The sequence below is a fragment of the Diorhabda sublineata genome, chromosome 8 (genome assembly GCF_026230105.1).
Source record: "Diorhabda sublineata isolate icDioSubl1.1 chromosome 8, icDioSubl1.1, whole genome shotgun sequence".
Taxonomy (NCBI): domain Eukaryota; kingdom Metazoa; phylum Arthropoda; class Insecta; order Coleoptera; family Chrysomelidae; genus Diorhabda; species Diorhabda sublineata.
Window position 1 is genome coordinate 22,631,602 of NC_079481.1, and position 16,588 is coordinate 22,648,189.

At 33.0% G+C, this 16,588-nt stretch overlaps 1 protein-coding gene across 4 annotated transcripts in view; it reads left to right on the forward strand.

Annotated features, from left to right (window-relative positions):
• Nucleotides 1-16,588, forward strand: part of LOC130447227 (facilitated trehalose transporter Tret1-like) — a 103,577-nt gene that overhangs the window by 68,252 nt on the left and 18,737 nt on the right. For all 4 annotated transcript variants that reach the window (XM_056783931.1, XM_056783932.1, XM_056783930.1 and 1 more), the window contains one exon: nt 7,407-7,427. In XM_056783931.1, the coding sequence (XP_056639909.1) occupies nt 7,407-7,427 (21 nt within the window). The remainder of the gene's footprint in view (nt 1-7,406; nt 7,428-16,588) is intronic.

The window sequence follows — 16,588 nt, forward strand, 5'->3', positions numbered from 1 at the left end:
GAACACCGGATTTGGGGTTTAAAATCGAATTCATTGTTATGGTTTGGTATTCATTTGTTGCAAAATGAACAATAATTGAAAGTTAAATATTCATTTACAGTAGTTGTACAAAGTAAAAATTTGCGGCTGCCTGACAGTATCCTAATCTGTCAACAAATGTTAACCGAATTTTGAATCATTCTCTTACTGATATCGTTATCAACTGCAGACTTGAGAATATGAGACATTCTGTCAGTATATGTATCATTAAACAACAATAAAGTAATTCTTACACGTGTACTTACTTCCGATATGATTAATAATGTAATAATTTCAAATATCTTGTGAAATCAAATTTGATAAAGCAACTAAAAAAACTGGAGATTCAAACTTAATTGTTTAAATGTGTATTTTTACAAAAACAAATTGGAAGTAAAGGTGATTTGACACAAACGTCAAAATAAATAAATAATTTTTCCGTCACTGCGATATTTACTTTGAACGTTTATAGTGGTACAGTACGACCCCACTTAATGTGGTGCATATGTTCCATCAAAGTAAAGCGATATGTGAAACCGCTCTAATCGAAGCTATCTCAAAATTTTAATAATGGGGTTATTGGAAGATGGATAGAAATGGTTAGCTATTAAATTTAATAATGTTTTTTTTTTAATAAAATAAAACCAAACATTTACTTCTCACAAAAATAAAAACATAATAAAAATGAATATACTTCATAATTTCAGTTATAGTGGTCAAACTTCTTTTTACAAACACCAGAAAGTTCTTTTTGCTCTTCTTCAAAATCACTACAATCAATATTTTGGTTTTGTTCTTGCTCAATTAATTCCTTGAGCTCATCTTGAACTATTTCATCGTCGTCTTCCACATTTACCTCATCTAAACCGGTTTGTTTCGCTAATTCCATTATTTCTTCTACAATTTCATCCATATCGACAGAGTGTCCAATGTCTTCGCTCTAACTTAAAGCTGCCTAAATGTTCTTTCATACTCCATTCAAAAATCTTTCTGTTGTCTCATTCCAAGAAAGGTTTATGTTTTCTACAGTATTCATGGTGTTATAATTTTTCCAAAATTCTCTCACCGATTTCTTCTCTTCTCCGTCTGTTTCTTCCAACATCATGTTCGCCACAAGTAATAAGCCTTAAAATTGAATATAACGCCTTGGTCCATTGGTTGGATTAAGGGAGTTGTCTTAGGCGGCAATAAAACCACTTCGATTTGAATTCATGTTTTTAAGTCTGATAAATTTGATGGGTGCATTATCAATAGTAGTGCTCTTTTTAATTTCGCAATAACGTTCAACAGACGGGTAAAAAAGTGATCCAATCCTGGAAAATTTTCATAGTTACCCATGTTTTTATTAAACTCCCAAATCCCAGGCAAAATCGATTAAGATATGCCTTTCATCGCTCTTGGATTTTTGGAGTGGTAAATTAATAGTGGTCTTAATTTGAGATATCCGCTTCCATTACCACCCAGTAGATGCTCATTTCTCTTCACGGGATAGAAATGTTTGTTATGTTTGATCAACATTAAAAACCAATTCTGGAGTATAGTTTCCTTGTTCAATTATAGTTTTTAATGTCGCTGGGACTTCAGGCACCGCTTTCGTATCACTACTTGCTGCTTCTCCTGTAATCTTTGTGCTGTGAAGATTATTTCGATGTTTAAATCTATTAAGCCATCCTAGATTAGCAACGAAAGTTTCACTTAAGTCACTTACCTTAGCCTGAATTTAACTAAAACTTCTTCTAGCTTTTTCCATTATGATAGATTGGCTTAATGGCATATTGCATTCAATTTCGTCGTTAGTCCATATAGACCGTTGTTTTTCCATTTCCTCTATAATTTTAGATTAGGTTAGGTTAGAACGGGTAATTCTAGTTGCAGAGCTTGACGAAGTTGCCGATGACAGTAGTTTTTCCTTATTCTTAAGAAGTGTCCTTATTGATGAAGTTGCCAAATTCAGTGCGGCACTAATTTGAGATTGACTTTCACCAGAATCTAATCTTCTAATCACTTTCAATTTAATTTCCAATAAAGTGCTTTTTCTGGTTGCTTCCTTTTTATCTTGTTTTTTATTGTCATGATAAAAACTACTGATCATATTATTTGTCAATGTATTCATCTTTATAGAAATATATGAATTTATATATTTACAATAATGTCAACAAATGATACGAATGCGTTCGTACAACACAGTTTTGGATATGTTATTTGAAAATCTAGCGCTGCGCACAATTTCGGGGAATTCCCGAGTTGAAATAAAAGAACGCTAAACCGAAACAGCGTTAAGCGGGGTCTTACTGTACTAACATTTGAATTTGATGTTGTTTACTAAATCGTAACCTTTACATCAGCGACGTACTAAACCTGTTATCAGTATCAGTATTTTTCATAAATATCATAATCAAGTCACGAATTCGGTGAAATATATGATTTCAAAACAATTAATGCTTTATAGTAAAACTTTTGCATATTTGCAGCCTCTCACCTTTTATATGCCACTACGTGTTTATTAATACGAAATATTTAGACCTGGGTCGAAACCTTCAAAAATGGCAAAACTGAAAAAAATTATAATAGGATGAAACTCATTGGAAAAGAAGGGAATATAGTAAAAATGGAAGGAAAAATAAATTACGGGCGATCTGAGTCCGGGAAATGGAAAGGGGTGAATTTTTAAGGATAAAAAATGCTTTATCTCCATTTCCGGTAAAACTACAACTCCTATGGAAAAAAGTTTAATAACAAAGTTGTTGATAATAAGATTTAAGATCTACAACTTTTGTATTTCCAATTTTTTCACATAACCTCAAAATTAATGTTAAAAATTCAAATAACTAAGTTTTTGTTTTTTTATTTTTATCGTTTAAAAAAAAATTCTCATGTAAAGCAAAAAATAAAAAAAACTTGGATTCAAAAATTTTTTTAATCATTATGTACAATTTCATAAAAAAATTGTGATTGTTGCAATTTTTTTCAGGTAAAAAGTTTATCTATTAAATTCTCATTACATTCATGTCATAGAATATCTCATAAAATATAAATATATCTGTAAATCGTTCTATTGAATTTAGATACTATATTCTGAATACTTTATTCATCATAATATTTTTAAAAACATTAATCTTGTTATTTATAAATTTTATCTTGAATTCTAATCAATAATTAGATGATATTTCTTCATCGTTAGATTGGACAAACCAATTCTAGTTGATCTTCGAAAGACCCATCACCTTCTTTGTCTTTGAACATTTTAAACCATGTTTTCGACAGTCACATTTTTAACTGATTACGTCCAATTTCGCAGCTACTGCAAATAGTTTTAAGCAGTACTTCCGGAATTAATTCCTTTGCTGTGAATTTTGGCATAATGTAACGTTGATATTTTTTCTAGTCCCAATCTGTTGCCGTCAGTTCGTTTCCCGATCAAGATTGATAATATGCCTTTTAACAATGTTGTTCTGATGCTCCTTCTGTGGGTAGAAGGTATACCAAACTGAAAGATGATTTAATTTTCGCCAAATGATATTTTTGAAATCTCAATTGATTCAGTGCTATTTTTTCATTTTTACATTTATAAATAGACTTGATGAAGCGTAATCCATTTTTTATATCTTCTTTACTTGTATCTTTTTCATAAAAAACATTGGTATTTGGTACATACTAAAAACCTATGTTTTCACAAAATTTCGTAGAAAAAAGAATTTTTTGGAAAAAGATGAGAATAAAAAATCAAAAACGTTATTTAAATTTTTCACATAAATTTTGGGGTTATAGGAAAAAATTGTCAATAAAAAATTTGTAGATCTTATTATTACCTACAACTTGTCGGAAATCAAGATACACCATTTTTTACCTTTAAAAACTCACCCTCTCCCACTTCCCAAACTAAGATCGCCCGTAATTTATTTTTCCTGTCATTTTTATCATATTCCCATCCTTTTCCAATGGATTACATGCTATGTCATTTTTTTTGGTTTCTTAAATTATCGAACTTGGTCTAATTGGGAAATTGTTTCAGTTCATTCTAATTACTTCAACTTTCATTAAATTGGAACTGTATTATGTAAGTTGATGATAATTTTGCAGTTCGTGCAATAAAGTGGTTGTTTGCTCGATATTATTAGTTTAATCAAACAGGAAATATGAGAGATATGTCTTAAATAATGAATATGGAGTAATCATTAAAATAATCAGCACTATTAACGTTTATTGATAACGACCTTAATCAAAATTACTTGTAAGAAAAAACTGTTCGCACACCTGTTTACCTCGAAGGTGTATTATTCAATGATGTAGTATTTAACGACATTATACTTTCATTGAACATAGCTTCTAACTGAGAAAACATAATTTCAATAAACCGTAAAGTTGTAACCTCCGTGTCTGTGCGAGTATATCTGTTCCTGAATTTTTAATTTTTTTGTTGATAATTTTTTCAACAAAAAATGCGAACATCAGAGATTGATTTCAACATTTCTTCCAAGTTTGTGCCTAGATATTCAACGTTGATTCATTTGATATGTGGATATCATCACTGAAAACAAAATGCATGAAAACATCCAAAATACTACTAAGGTGTAAATTAGATGAATAAGGGAAACTTATTCAGAAGAAGATGAAATTTGAGTATGTAGGAATAGACATATCAGGGTATATGACATTGAAATAGAGGTTAGAGAACCTACAACGAAGGCAACTGGAATAGCAGGCTGTTTGAATGACACAATATGTATAAATCTACAAGGTCATTTTAAGACTAACTCGACCTGACATAGTTAAAAGAAAAAATTTACTTGAAACATCCAAAATTAGAGCACTGCATTGAATAACTGGAAAAACTCTCCTGGACAAAGCGAGAAATGAAAACATAAGAAGGTAGATGCAAGGTACAAAACTGGATGCTAATTACATAAAAGGAATGGATCGAGCGTATCAGTAAGATGGATGGTAGAAGAATATGAAGGTTATCTAAAAATTTGCGATTTAATTTAAAAACAAGACATTTTTAATGTGATAATTTTTATTTTTCAATTTTCTCTAAATTTTTAAACCCTTCCAAATAATAAGTTCTTCACCTCATAATAGGCATTTGCTTATACGATAATATTCTTGTATGATGGAAATTTCTCCTTCACAAAAGAAACTTAAAGGTTACTAAACAGGAAAAAATCGTAGAATGCTAGATCTGATGAATATGTTGGTTGGTAAACCGATTCAAAATACAATTCGTATTTAGTATTTTGAATTTAGCCATGGCGATCTCCAAAGTGTGAGAAATGGCGTTCTCCTCATGGTGAAGCAATTTCTTTCTCTTCAATTATGATTCTTTTTTTGCAATTTCTCATTTCTCTTTTCTCAAGAGTGTAGTGGTAGATCCAGGTTTCATCTATAGTGGCGAATGGAGGCAAAAAATCTGCCGCATTTTATTTTAACCTCATCAATAAGTCTGGGAAATCTTTATTCGAATGCACTTTTAGTTCAAAATGAGCAATCGTGTCATATATAATTCTTCATTTAGTGCATGACAAAAGCGTTTATTCGATATGCCGATAGCCTGTTCTATTTCTCTAATCCGACGGTTGTCTAGTATCATATGAGGAGCGTTTTCGTCAGTTGAGCTGACGACAGTTTAATATACGTGCGGTTCTTGGTATTAGGCACAGTAAAACCTTTAGTAAAGAACTACTTAAAAGATTTTGTGTCCAAGCTGATCTGATTAAAAAAATAATAAGATGAATTTGAGATCATAAGAGATCTGAAAAGGTCGCAGCAAAATAAGCCATAAGCCGATAAGATGTTTCTAAATGTGTCTCTATCATTACCCTACATACAAGAACCCGCTCAGCGTTTATCAAATCTATTCTGATTTTGATTTTACTGAAATAATTAATAAAAAAAGTTTGCGGAATTAACTTGGAGTTTCCCTGTTTTGCGCATGGACAATTAAACTTCGCGTGTTCGCGAGTCGAAAATCGTCATTTTTGTTTATTTACGATCCACAAAACAAAAAATATAGTTTATCAGAAAGCTTAAAATTGATTAACAGACTGTATCATAACTGTGTGTGTCTGTCAATATCAAATTGAAACCTTATAAAAAAAGAATTCCTTATATTATACAGAAGTTTAGGTCTTATATTTATCGATTGAGGCAGTACGAAGTTTGCCGGATCAGTTAGTACATTATAAAAATATTTTATAATAAAACAAGATATTATAATATTATAAAAAAGGTACTTGCAATTATTGTGCTGGTGATTACGTGGGACAAACATCTACATCTTCCAAAAATTGATATAAATAGATACGAGAAATTGGAAATTAGAGAAATATATAGACAAGTAGATATATATTTTGATAAATACTGAAATATGTCGAAATGTCAAACTTTTACCCGTTATTTTTAACATAATCAAGAGACCTAAAATCAAGATAAATCATCTGGAGAAACAAATAGAATTACAGAAATTAAGTGAACTCGAGTAATGGCAACGATTTGTCCAGATCTGCCTATTACAAAAGCTGTCTCTTCCAGATTATCTAAAGGCAAAAGCACGTTTGGTTTAGGTTCTGTGGGTATTTTTTAAAAATGTTTAGGTGTTCTAACGAATATTACTCATATTAAAACGCTCTGATATCCTTCGCTAATTACAATTGATGTATGAAAACAAGTATTCGAAGAGAGTTCTGATTCGTACCGACGCTAGTGTCCACCATTTGCTCATTTTGATCTCATTTGTTCAATGCCTAACAAGTCGTACGCTGTCTGATTAGCTGAATTTCCCCAAAAAAAAAATCACTCTCAAGATATCACATTATGACTTAAACATGCGAAAGATTAGCTTAAAGCTAGTGCCAAAAATTCTCACCCAAAAACAAAAAGCGATCTGTAAGGATTTGTTGTGATGGCAGAAGCTGCAAAGTTAGCAGTAGGTAGAAATGGGTGAGAAATGTACAAGTCAGTCTGATCGTTTTTCTGCGGTTAAACAACTGGACCATTCTTCGTTAGTATTGTAGCGGATGGTTTTTCCTATGAGATCCGAATTTGTAAATAAAAGCTTCATTGATTGTGCAGACTACCACCCTATAGTCCCGACCTGCGACTTTTATTTTCCAATATAAAGTCATAACTCAAGGAAACCCATAGAGAGGAAGTCGAAGTAGCTGTAACCGTGGTTAATTGTAGATGCTCGTGGTAGTAACGTTGGAATCGTTGTATGGAGACTGATAAACAATAATATAGAAAACTTTACTTCTCGCTTTTTATGATAATTTTCCGAATCGCCACAACTGATATAAATGTATTACGAGATTTTACAGCGTATTTTCCTACAAGTTTGTCGTTCTTCCATTTCTCATGTATTGTATGTACTAATAAACTTTTTTTTGTTTCAGTGCCAGTTGCTTCAGTTTAAAGTAAGTATAAATGGTATTTTAGGTAAATATATGATGGTTATAAAAAATCACATGACCATAATTATTATACTGAAACTAATATATAAATAGGAGCATTTTTTAATATATAATTTTTAGAAACTTATGTCAAAATTGAAAGTAGATTCAATGTATTGAATAAGATTTTGATTCTCTTCGTGAAATAGTACTGGATCCTTCGGTAGATTAAAGCCACAAAAAAACGCCAAAAAGAACTTTCAAAACACGCTTATCTGCTATTTATTTATTATTCAACGGATCCGCATGATTAAAAGTAACTGTAGTAGAACTATTGAAATCATTCAAAATTAAAAACTCTCCATGTACACTTTCTCGTTGAAATAACTCTCTCAGTAAAATAACTGCATAAGGGCTCGTGATTCAGTAGTAGTCACTCAATAGAACCTATTCGTCGATTATTATTGTTGAAAAAGTAATTCTTAAAGCATAATGTGGTGTTTACCCACCTCATTCACTTACTCCAAGAGTTTCATTAATGTTTTTACATTTACTGACATTTGTCATATAATTTATCGTATGTATCACTTAATATTTTGGATAACAGGCTTTGTTGTGTCATTTCAGCTTGTCTGTAATTTTATTAAAAATTTTGAAATTCATCTCTGGTAACCCGCAATGGTCATAGAAAACAATCTAAAAATTTCAAAGAGTGTAGAAAAATAGATACTTAGCTTTAACATCAATCCTAAAACTTTGGAAAACTATTTATAATAATCACTTTCCCTTTTATTATCTTTAGAATAAGTTGACATTTGACAGATTTGCAATATGAAATGTTAAGGTTATTAATGTTTCAGATTATCTTGAATTGTAATTTTCGGGACTTTCTAATGGTCTCCAAAGTCTCTCTACTTATGGAATTTCATGGAAACTTTCCGCTTCTATCTTATGTTGTATGTATGGATTTGGGGTTTCGTATACATTGCATCCCAAAGGATCTATTATGTCCCCCTTTCTTGCTGCGATACTGGAGAACCCAATATTTACAGCTGATCCATCAACCCCTTTTATTTTAAGAAGTCTAGATTGTGGGATGGCTTTAATTGCCAAAAATCTTCATCTTCTATTTCATACACACCCAGATATAGTGCTCTGGAGTTCCTTAGTGTTTCACACGAGACAATGTGGATAGAGGTTTCGTCCTCTGTGTAACAAAATCTGCACGCCGCATTATCTGCTAGGTCTAGCGTCTTCAGGTGTTAGTTTAGGCGATAGCACCCCGATAGAACACCTGTTAGTATTCGTAGCTTGTTCTTACTTAGGTTGATACATTCAGCAGCTCTATCCTGGTTATAGTTTCCCAGAAGAATCTTTGCGTGTTTCAGTCCCTGTAGGTAGTCCCAATAATTGGTTTTGCTCCTCTCTACCTTCTTTTAACATTGCTCTGTAACCGATACCACAGAAGGGTACGGGTCCCATGAAGGGCTTGTCTGCCCTCGTTTTAACGAGCTTATCAGCTATTTCCCTTCGCTCCGGTGTGTTCCGGAATACATTGTAAGGTTATTTTATTGTTCTTGCCTAGCTCGTTTAATTTTTCTAGGCAATCTCAAACGAGTTTAGATTTTATGATATCGGAGATTAGAGCTTTAATGACACTATCGGACAGGATGATGATCTCCTGTTAGTGATAGTTCATCTCTGGATTTAACTGAACACATTTTTCAATTGCATAGACTTCTGCTTGAAAAATACTGCACTGTCCAGGCTTTTAGAGTGTTTGGTTCTGGGCCCGTACACTCCTATTTCAGTTCCTTCTGCTGTTTTTGATCCGTCTGTATACTATTTAATGACATTTCTGTTAATTTCTTGAGGTGAAGTTTCTCTCAAAGCTAAACTTTATCGATGTAACGTCCTTAGGTATGTCACAAGGTTGGTCATTATTTGGGAACGAGTTTTCTTTGATAATTCCGTTTATGAATGATGTTTTCTCTGCCACGCTTTCCAGTACTATGTGGAGAGATGGGAGATTTATAATCATTTCTAGTGCAGCTGATGGGTAAGAATTCATGGCCCCTTTATCTTATGTTAACAATTCGTCTCTGAACTTTATGGAAATTTTCCACTTTCAGATTATTTTAACAAATTTAAGTGTGTTTTCAAAATTTTATTCTATGTATCTGAATTTAAAAACAATTGCAAAACCTTCAGATGCCAATAAAGTGGGTATGGAGTATTATTATACTTAATAAAAGTTCAAGGTCTCAACGATTTCTCTCTCTCTCTTTCTCTCTAAATCTTCCTTTCTCTTTTACATTATGACATCATCTATTGTGATGTTATTAATAAAAATGTAATTATTATGGTCATAAAAGTGAATTGGGAATGATTTTATGTATAGTACAAATTTTGTGAAATTATTAATTACAGCATTTTAACGTTAAAGATCAAGTGAAGTGCTCTTATTTATTGTTACAAAAATATTGCATATTAATATTGCATTGTTTTGTCTAGTTTTGATTTGATTTCATTATTTCGGTTATTGTGAATATTTATCAAAAAATATTTAATTTGAATTATAATTTGACTTTGTATAAAAACGTGATTCTTATTTTTAATCACCGTTGCATAACATGTACAACCCCAATTCTTGAAATATGAAAATTTATTGTCCAAATTAAAATACACTCCATAAAGTGTAAAAGTAGATGGACGTTATACAGCGAGATTGAGGTCACATTTGAATAATGTTGCTATTCTTTCAAATTGCACAATATAGAAATAAATAGTACGAGGTTGTAGCTGTGATAATCACATGATACATACATATTTAAGGCATTTCTATTTAGAATTCTAAGTGTGCATTTTTTTCCTTTCATGCTAGCTCCGTTGTCTAACCTCTACCATCGTTCAATTGCAGTCCGCTCCTTTATCAAATTTCATCTGTATGATGTGATAATATGTACTACCGTGTTGTTTTTCTGTGAACTAAACAGTATCATTGCAGTAGATTTAATACTACGTTTCATTCTACAGTGTAATGATATTTTGAATGAGTTTGGAAAATTTACTAAGATGTAGGTCTCATTCAACAAGTGACCAAGACCTATCCTAACGCAGAGCTAGCAAAGTCTTCAAAAAAACATCTTAAAAATGCTGTTTTTTCAATACATGGTCTTCGGATAACGTACCTGGCAGCTGAAAATGTGGCGTTTATTAATGCGCATCTCATTTTCACAAATGAAAATAGAGATTTCCAAATAATTTCAAGAGCTTTATCTTTTTACCAAGTTTTAACCTCTATAAAAGAATACGCAGATCAATTTATTGCTGTGCTATATTACGACGTTATTCCAGTCGTTACAGAGACACTGAGAAAGTAGGTAGATGACAGGAAGATAGGAAATACCGAAAAAATTGAGGAATCTCATTTAAATGATATTGACCAATACAAGCGATAGAATTTTAGTGGGACACCATTTATCGGATATATGTATAGTGAAAAAAGAAATAAACAAGGCGACAGACACCCTCCCTACAAACCTATTTAATATTATATTAGAAATGATAAGGCAAAGTGACATATAAACAACAGGTTCCATCTTTTACCATAAACCACAGGGCATTGTACGAGGATATATTGATATTTAGTTAGCCTAAACCAGTTTAATGCATAAACAAAAATTTGCGTTACCATAGCAACGAACAATAACTTATTAGAAGTGTCAGTGTAAAGTTTGACGTCAAAAAAGTAAACCAGAGTTACGCAATAAATTAAAAGAAAAAGATGTCCACCGAAATTGTGGAAATCGAAACATTGGAGTATCGAGCCTTCATCAAGTACCCGTATTTAAAAGGGTTACGAGGTAAGCAGATTTACGAAGATATGCTTAATACCCTTGGTGATCAATGTCCTTCGTAAGCAACCGTTAAAAATTGAACTGCAAGCTTCAAAAGAAGTAAATTTTCCATTGAAGATGATGACCGATGGCGAAGGCGGTACCCGATAATATCGATGCAGTTTATGACATGATTTTAGCAGAACGTCGAATTGGGCTAAAACGGATATCTGAAGCACTGAATATTTCATACGAACGCCTTCATCATATAGTTCATGTCAATTTGGACATGAGAAAAATTGCTGCAAAATGGATCCCCAAATGTTTGAATGTTGCGTGCAAGGGTAGAAGCATCGCTTTAGATCTGTGCTCGATTTGAAAACGATGTAGACTTCTTAAACCGAATTGTTACTATGGATGAGACTTAGGTACATTTCTACGATCCAGAAACAAAGCAACAATCGATGGAATGGCGACACTCTGGTTCTCCAAGACCTAAGAAGTTTCCAAAATCTGCTGGAAAAGTTATTGCTTCAGTTTTTTGGGATTGGTGTTTTGTTTTTGCAGAACAACGCCCCTGCACAGAAATCTCATGTTGCCATGCAAAAAATTCGAAATTTAGGGTTTGAATTACTAAAACACTCCCCATATTCACCAGGTTTGGCTCCGTCCGACTATCACCTCTTTTCTCAACTGAAAAAAAGTTTGAAAGGTCGTAAATTTTCTTTCAGCGAGGAGGTAATGAAAGCTGTGGATGTCTGGTTTGCAGAGCAAAAAGAAACATTTTTTTTAAAGGTCTAGAGACGTCGCAGGTTTGCTGTAATAAATGTATCCAAATAAGAGGAGTTGAGTAATGAAACATTTTGACATTGAAATTTTGTTTGGTTCTATAGTAGGCTCAGAATTTTTAATATATCCTCATATATACTGATGACATAATTTTAATGACAACAGCGAAGAGAGAAATGGAAAAGGTTTTACTAAATTTGTGGTCGAAAAAAAAAGGTTTGACTCACAAAGAAATGTAGATGCGCTCTGAAGTCACATATGAAAGCAACAACACTAAATGGATAACAGTTGGGAAAGGATATAAAGTTAATAAATTTTATTATCTACGAGTAATCATAACATCTACAAACCTAGAGGAAAATGATAAAGATATCGGAATTCTAAAAGGTAAAAGAGCAGTAGGATCGCTATCGGTGAGATCACTCTCTCTAAGTATAATTAGCTATTCTTCTTTCAGTAACTTATCATTTTAATGCTTGATATGTTTTCTTTTTCTTGATAATGATTTGTCTTTGAATTTAAATATGCTCCAGGTTGACATGTACTACCACTTGTTACTGTACTGTCACAAATAAAAGCTAATTACAGCTTTTTTTAAATTCTTCTCCTCATTTTGCTTCGCTTTGTTTGTTTATTCCTGTCGAGTAGGTCTTGCAAATACTCCTCTGGGTGCGATCATATTGGACAGTTCGGAAGCACATCTGCCTTGATAGTATCAGTGGAACAGAGTCAGGTCAGTGACCTTGCGTCTATGCTCTAAGTTGTCCAAGTTTCTGTTCAACTCTGGATCGCCTATAAGTCGAATTGATCTCTTCTGTATTGAGTAAAGCATCTTCGGTATATGCTTGGGAGCCGAGCTCCAAATGTGCGAGCAATACTCCAAAGATAGACGAATTTGGGCGTTTTGGAGTTTTTAAGTCTTAAAGAAAGCTTCAAATTTATGTTCTAAGTTGGAATTTCTGGAACCGTTGATGATATTCATACTGAACAAACTATTTACCAATTACAGCCAATTTCATATATACCACTCTATTCCAAATTTGGTATTTTATCCTTAGGATTACCCAATAATTGGATTTCTAAAATAATTTAAAACCCACTCTGTTAAATATTCCTTCCAATCCCTTTACGTTGGATAATTCGGCCACGTGACTATGTGAAGACATCTTGGTCCTAACCTCAACACCCAACAGCCAAATTTCTGGATTTTGTGATATTTAATTTCAAGGCGGGATCAAATTCTGAGCCCCAGTGCCAGCCTGAGTGAATCCGCAATCTCGCGAAATTTGATTTGAGATTTGAGGTACTTAATTTTCTCAAATCCATTTCAAACTTTGAACTATTAATTAAAATCGATATATTTTTTGTCCCTTAAATTCTATTTTGATTGAAAAAGCTCACTTTAGCCACAATAATTAGAAAAATAAAATATTCTTTCCAAAAAGACATACATTTGAGGCTTGTTACATTTGATACTCTTATATCATATGTTTAGAATTATTTTGCCCCAAACACTTTTCTTTTCCACTAATTTGAATTACTACGAAAAAAGGATTCGCTATACACAATAATAGCATATAATAAAGTTTTTTCATGTCAGCTAGTTTTTGCTGTAAATCAATATGTTCTTGGGTGGTTATTATTAAATTTAAATTTAGTTTCAACGTCACTCCGCGCTTGCACAACCAACATCGAAGAAACTCATCCATTCGAGATGGCAGACGGTACTAACGAAGTAGACTGATAATTTTTATATAGAATGCGTAATTAATAAGTAATTGCATACTCATTATTTATTATTTTAGTTTTGATAGAAAATTAATTCTGTTCATATTAAGACCAGAAATATTGTGTTTGATAATAAAAAATCATCATGGTGTTATTTGTGGTTAGGTTAATAGGCGTCAAACAATCTCTAATCAACCATAAAATATATAAAAAATTCTATTTATTTTAGTTTTAAATTGTCAATGATGCGTAACAAGCACGCGAACGAACATCCATTAGTAAAGGAAATTATCTAAATTGAAACTGTTACACATGATTGAGTGTCTAGCAAAGACGTACTGATTGAAAACGAAAGATGGGTACTGTTCCATTTTTCATCTCAAGCCGTTGGATTGTGCGATAATCCTCAACATATCAAGGAAAATTGAGCATAACTAAGCTTGTTTTATCGCAACCAATAGAATGTATGACTATGTAATAAAGTAACGTAATTTACTAATATATCGTTTAAAAAAAATTGTCGAAAGAAAGTTTGTTTTTAATAATATATACGAGGATTGTTCATAAAATAAGTTTCCCAAGGTCCTACAGACGCTGTGAGCGCTGTTAAGCGGGATTTGACTGGATTGGCGTGTAGCTTGGCTTCCTTTCCCCAGTTCGGCCACGGTAATCCGCCACAATATTCATTCTTGTCTTGGTAACCGTGAAAGCTGGAGCTTCCATTTGATTTTCACGCTAGATGCGAATTATGCGCTGTGATCCGTTTTTTGTGGGCAAAAAACTCAGGTAGACATTAATTCCCAATTAGTAAAATGTATGGGAAAATTGTATGAGTGTCCAACATGTACGCAAATGGTGCAGAGAATTCAAAGACGGACCTACAGACGTCAATAACGAACAACCTTCTGGCCTGCTTTCGTTTTCGGACAAAGTGGAAGAAGCAGTACTGAAAGATCGAAGGGTGACAGTTTGAGACATCAGCCTCAATCCTATATTCACAACTATTTGAGAGACCTATTAGAATATGCAAAGTTTTGTGTAGATGACAACAAACAACAACGTGTGGAGCGGCCCCAGTGATTACTATCTCTTAAAGACTCTTACAGCAGACGCATTTCACAACCGACGAAGAGATGAAAGAAGAGGTTTTAAGCTATCGTCTCGGCACCGCAGCAGACTTCTACGACTTAGGCATAGAGAAGATGGTAGACCGAATGCAAATATGTATTGATCTAAACTGCGATTATATGAAAAATAGAGAGAAGTCTAAGTTTTCCAAACATGTATTATTCAATGCCTATCAACATATTTTCCATGTTGAAAAATGTGAACCTCATTTTATGGACAAGTCCCATAAGTGCACCATTACTACATTTTTTTAACAGTATACTCTCTATTGATTAAATTATAAATACAAACAACAAGACCGCATAACTTTTTCTTTAATTTTTACAACGTTAGAATCGTTTAAAGTAGTAGGTTTCTCTGCCAATAATTATGTTTGAATGTCATAAATAATTCCTTATTATCAGTAATGAGTTGTTTATTTCAATCAGGTAATTTAAAACGTTAATACAAGATCTAACAATTAATAATGAACTGGTTTCTTTGCCGTGCTTGTGGTAACTCTGGATCAATCGTATTCTACCGTAACTACTCTATACATCAATTTTTTCCCAGTTGTATGCGATTGTTGATTTTTCTCAGCTCAGATGCGTGTTTTATATTTACGTAATAATGGTGCTCGTCAGAAAAATTGAGAAAACTAGAGCAACGCTTCGCGGTAAAATTTTGTGCGCATTCAGGCAATTCGGCGACTGAAATTTACGGTAAAAAATTGCAAATGTTTGATGATGATAACCGTGCACAAGTTCTTTTCATCGGCATAAAATTCAAGGAGAGCCGTGAAAGACGTGCCCTAATCTGTCAAAATCGTTGTTTCTGTGATGTCTGTTCGGTGGAGTAAAAGCAACTTGAATTTTAATCCCGGAAGAACTGATCCTATGTTTCTCGATCGCATTGCTTTTTTTAATATGATTCAGAATGACTCTGAACCGAAGCATTAGAGTCAACTGTGACTAAATTCAAATGATCCAAGACCAAAAAAGCTCGTGTGAGCAAGTCGATAGTGAGAACAAGGCTCCTTTCCTTCTTTGACAGTCGAGAGGTGGTCCATAAGCCGTTCGTTCCACTTTAAAAAAGGATCAAAAGAGTGCGCTCCCAAAATGCGAAAAATCGAGTGCCGCTTCACTACAATGTATCCAGCCAATGCTTGTTGAGTGTGACGCAGTTGTAACTTCCAGACAAATTTCAATGCAAAAGTAGGCACCCTATTCTCTGGATCTAGTGCCTACGGCGAATTCTTTCTCTTCCACAAAAACAAAAACCCCGTAAAAGAAACATATTTTGATTCGATTAAAGATAGCTAAACAAGTCTAGCATGATTACGATCGGACAATACAGTAAAAGACTTCCAGAATTGCTACAACATCTGAAAAAATTGCTATTGAATAATGTTATAACAAAAACATTTTAGAGCATCAGTCTTATCATTCAACTATCAGATCTAGATAGTTTACCAAACAGGAAAATATGAGGGGCTAAGGTGATCGTAGAAGAAAGATCACTTATAAGTTATATATATCCAAATAAAAGCAAAAGGGTGTTTAGTTAAAAATCGCCCTAAATTTGATCAATGAAACATTGTAACAAATGGTAAAAAACCCTTGGATGTCAAATAGAGTTTTGTTGAAAATCCTTGTATATCCTATCGAAAAACTGCCTTACATGAAGTTTATGTTCGTAGACTGAAATTTTGTTAAACCATAA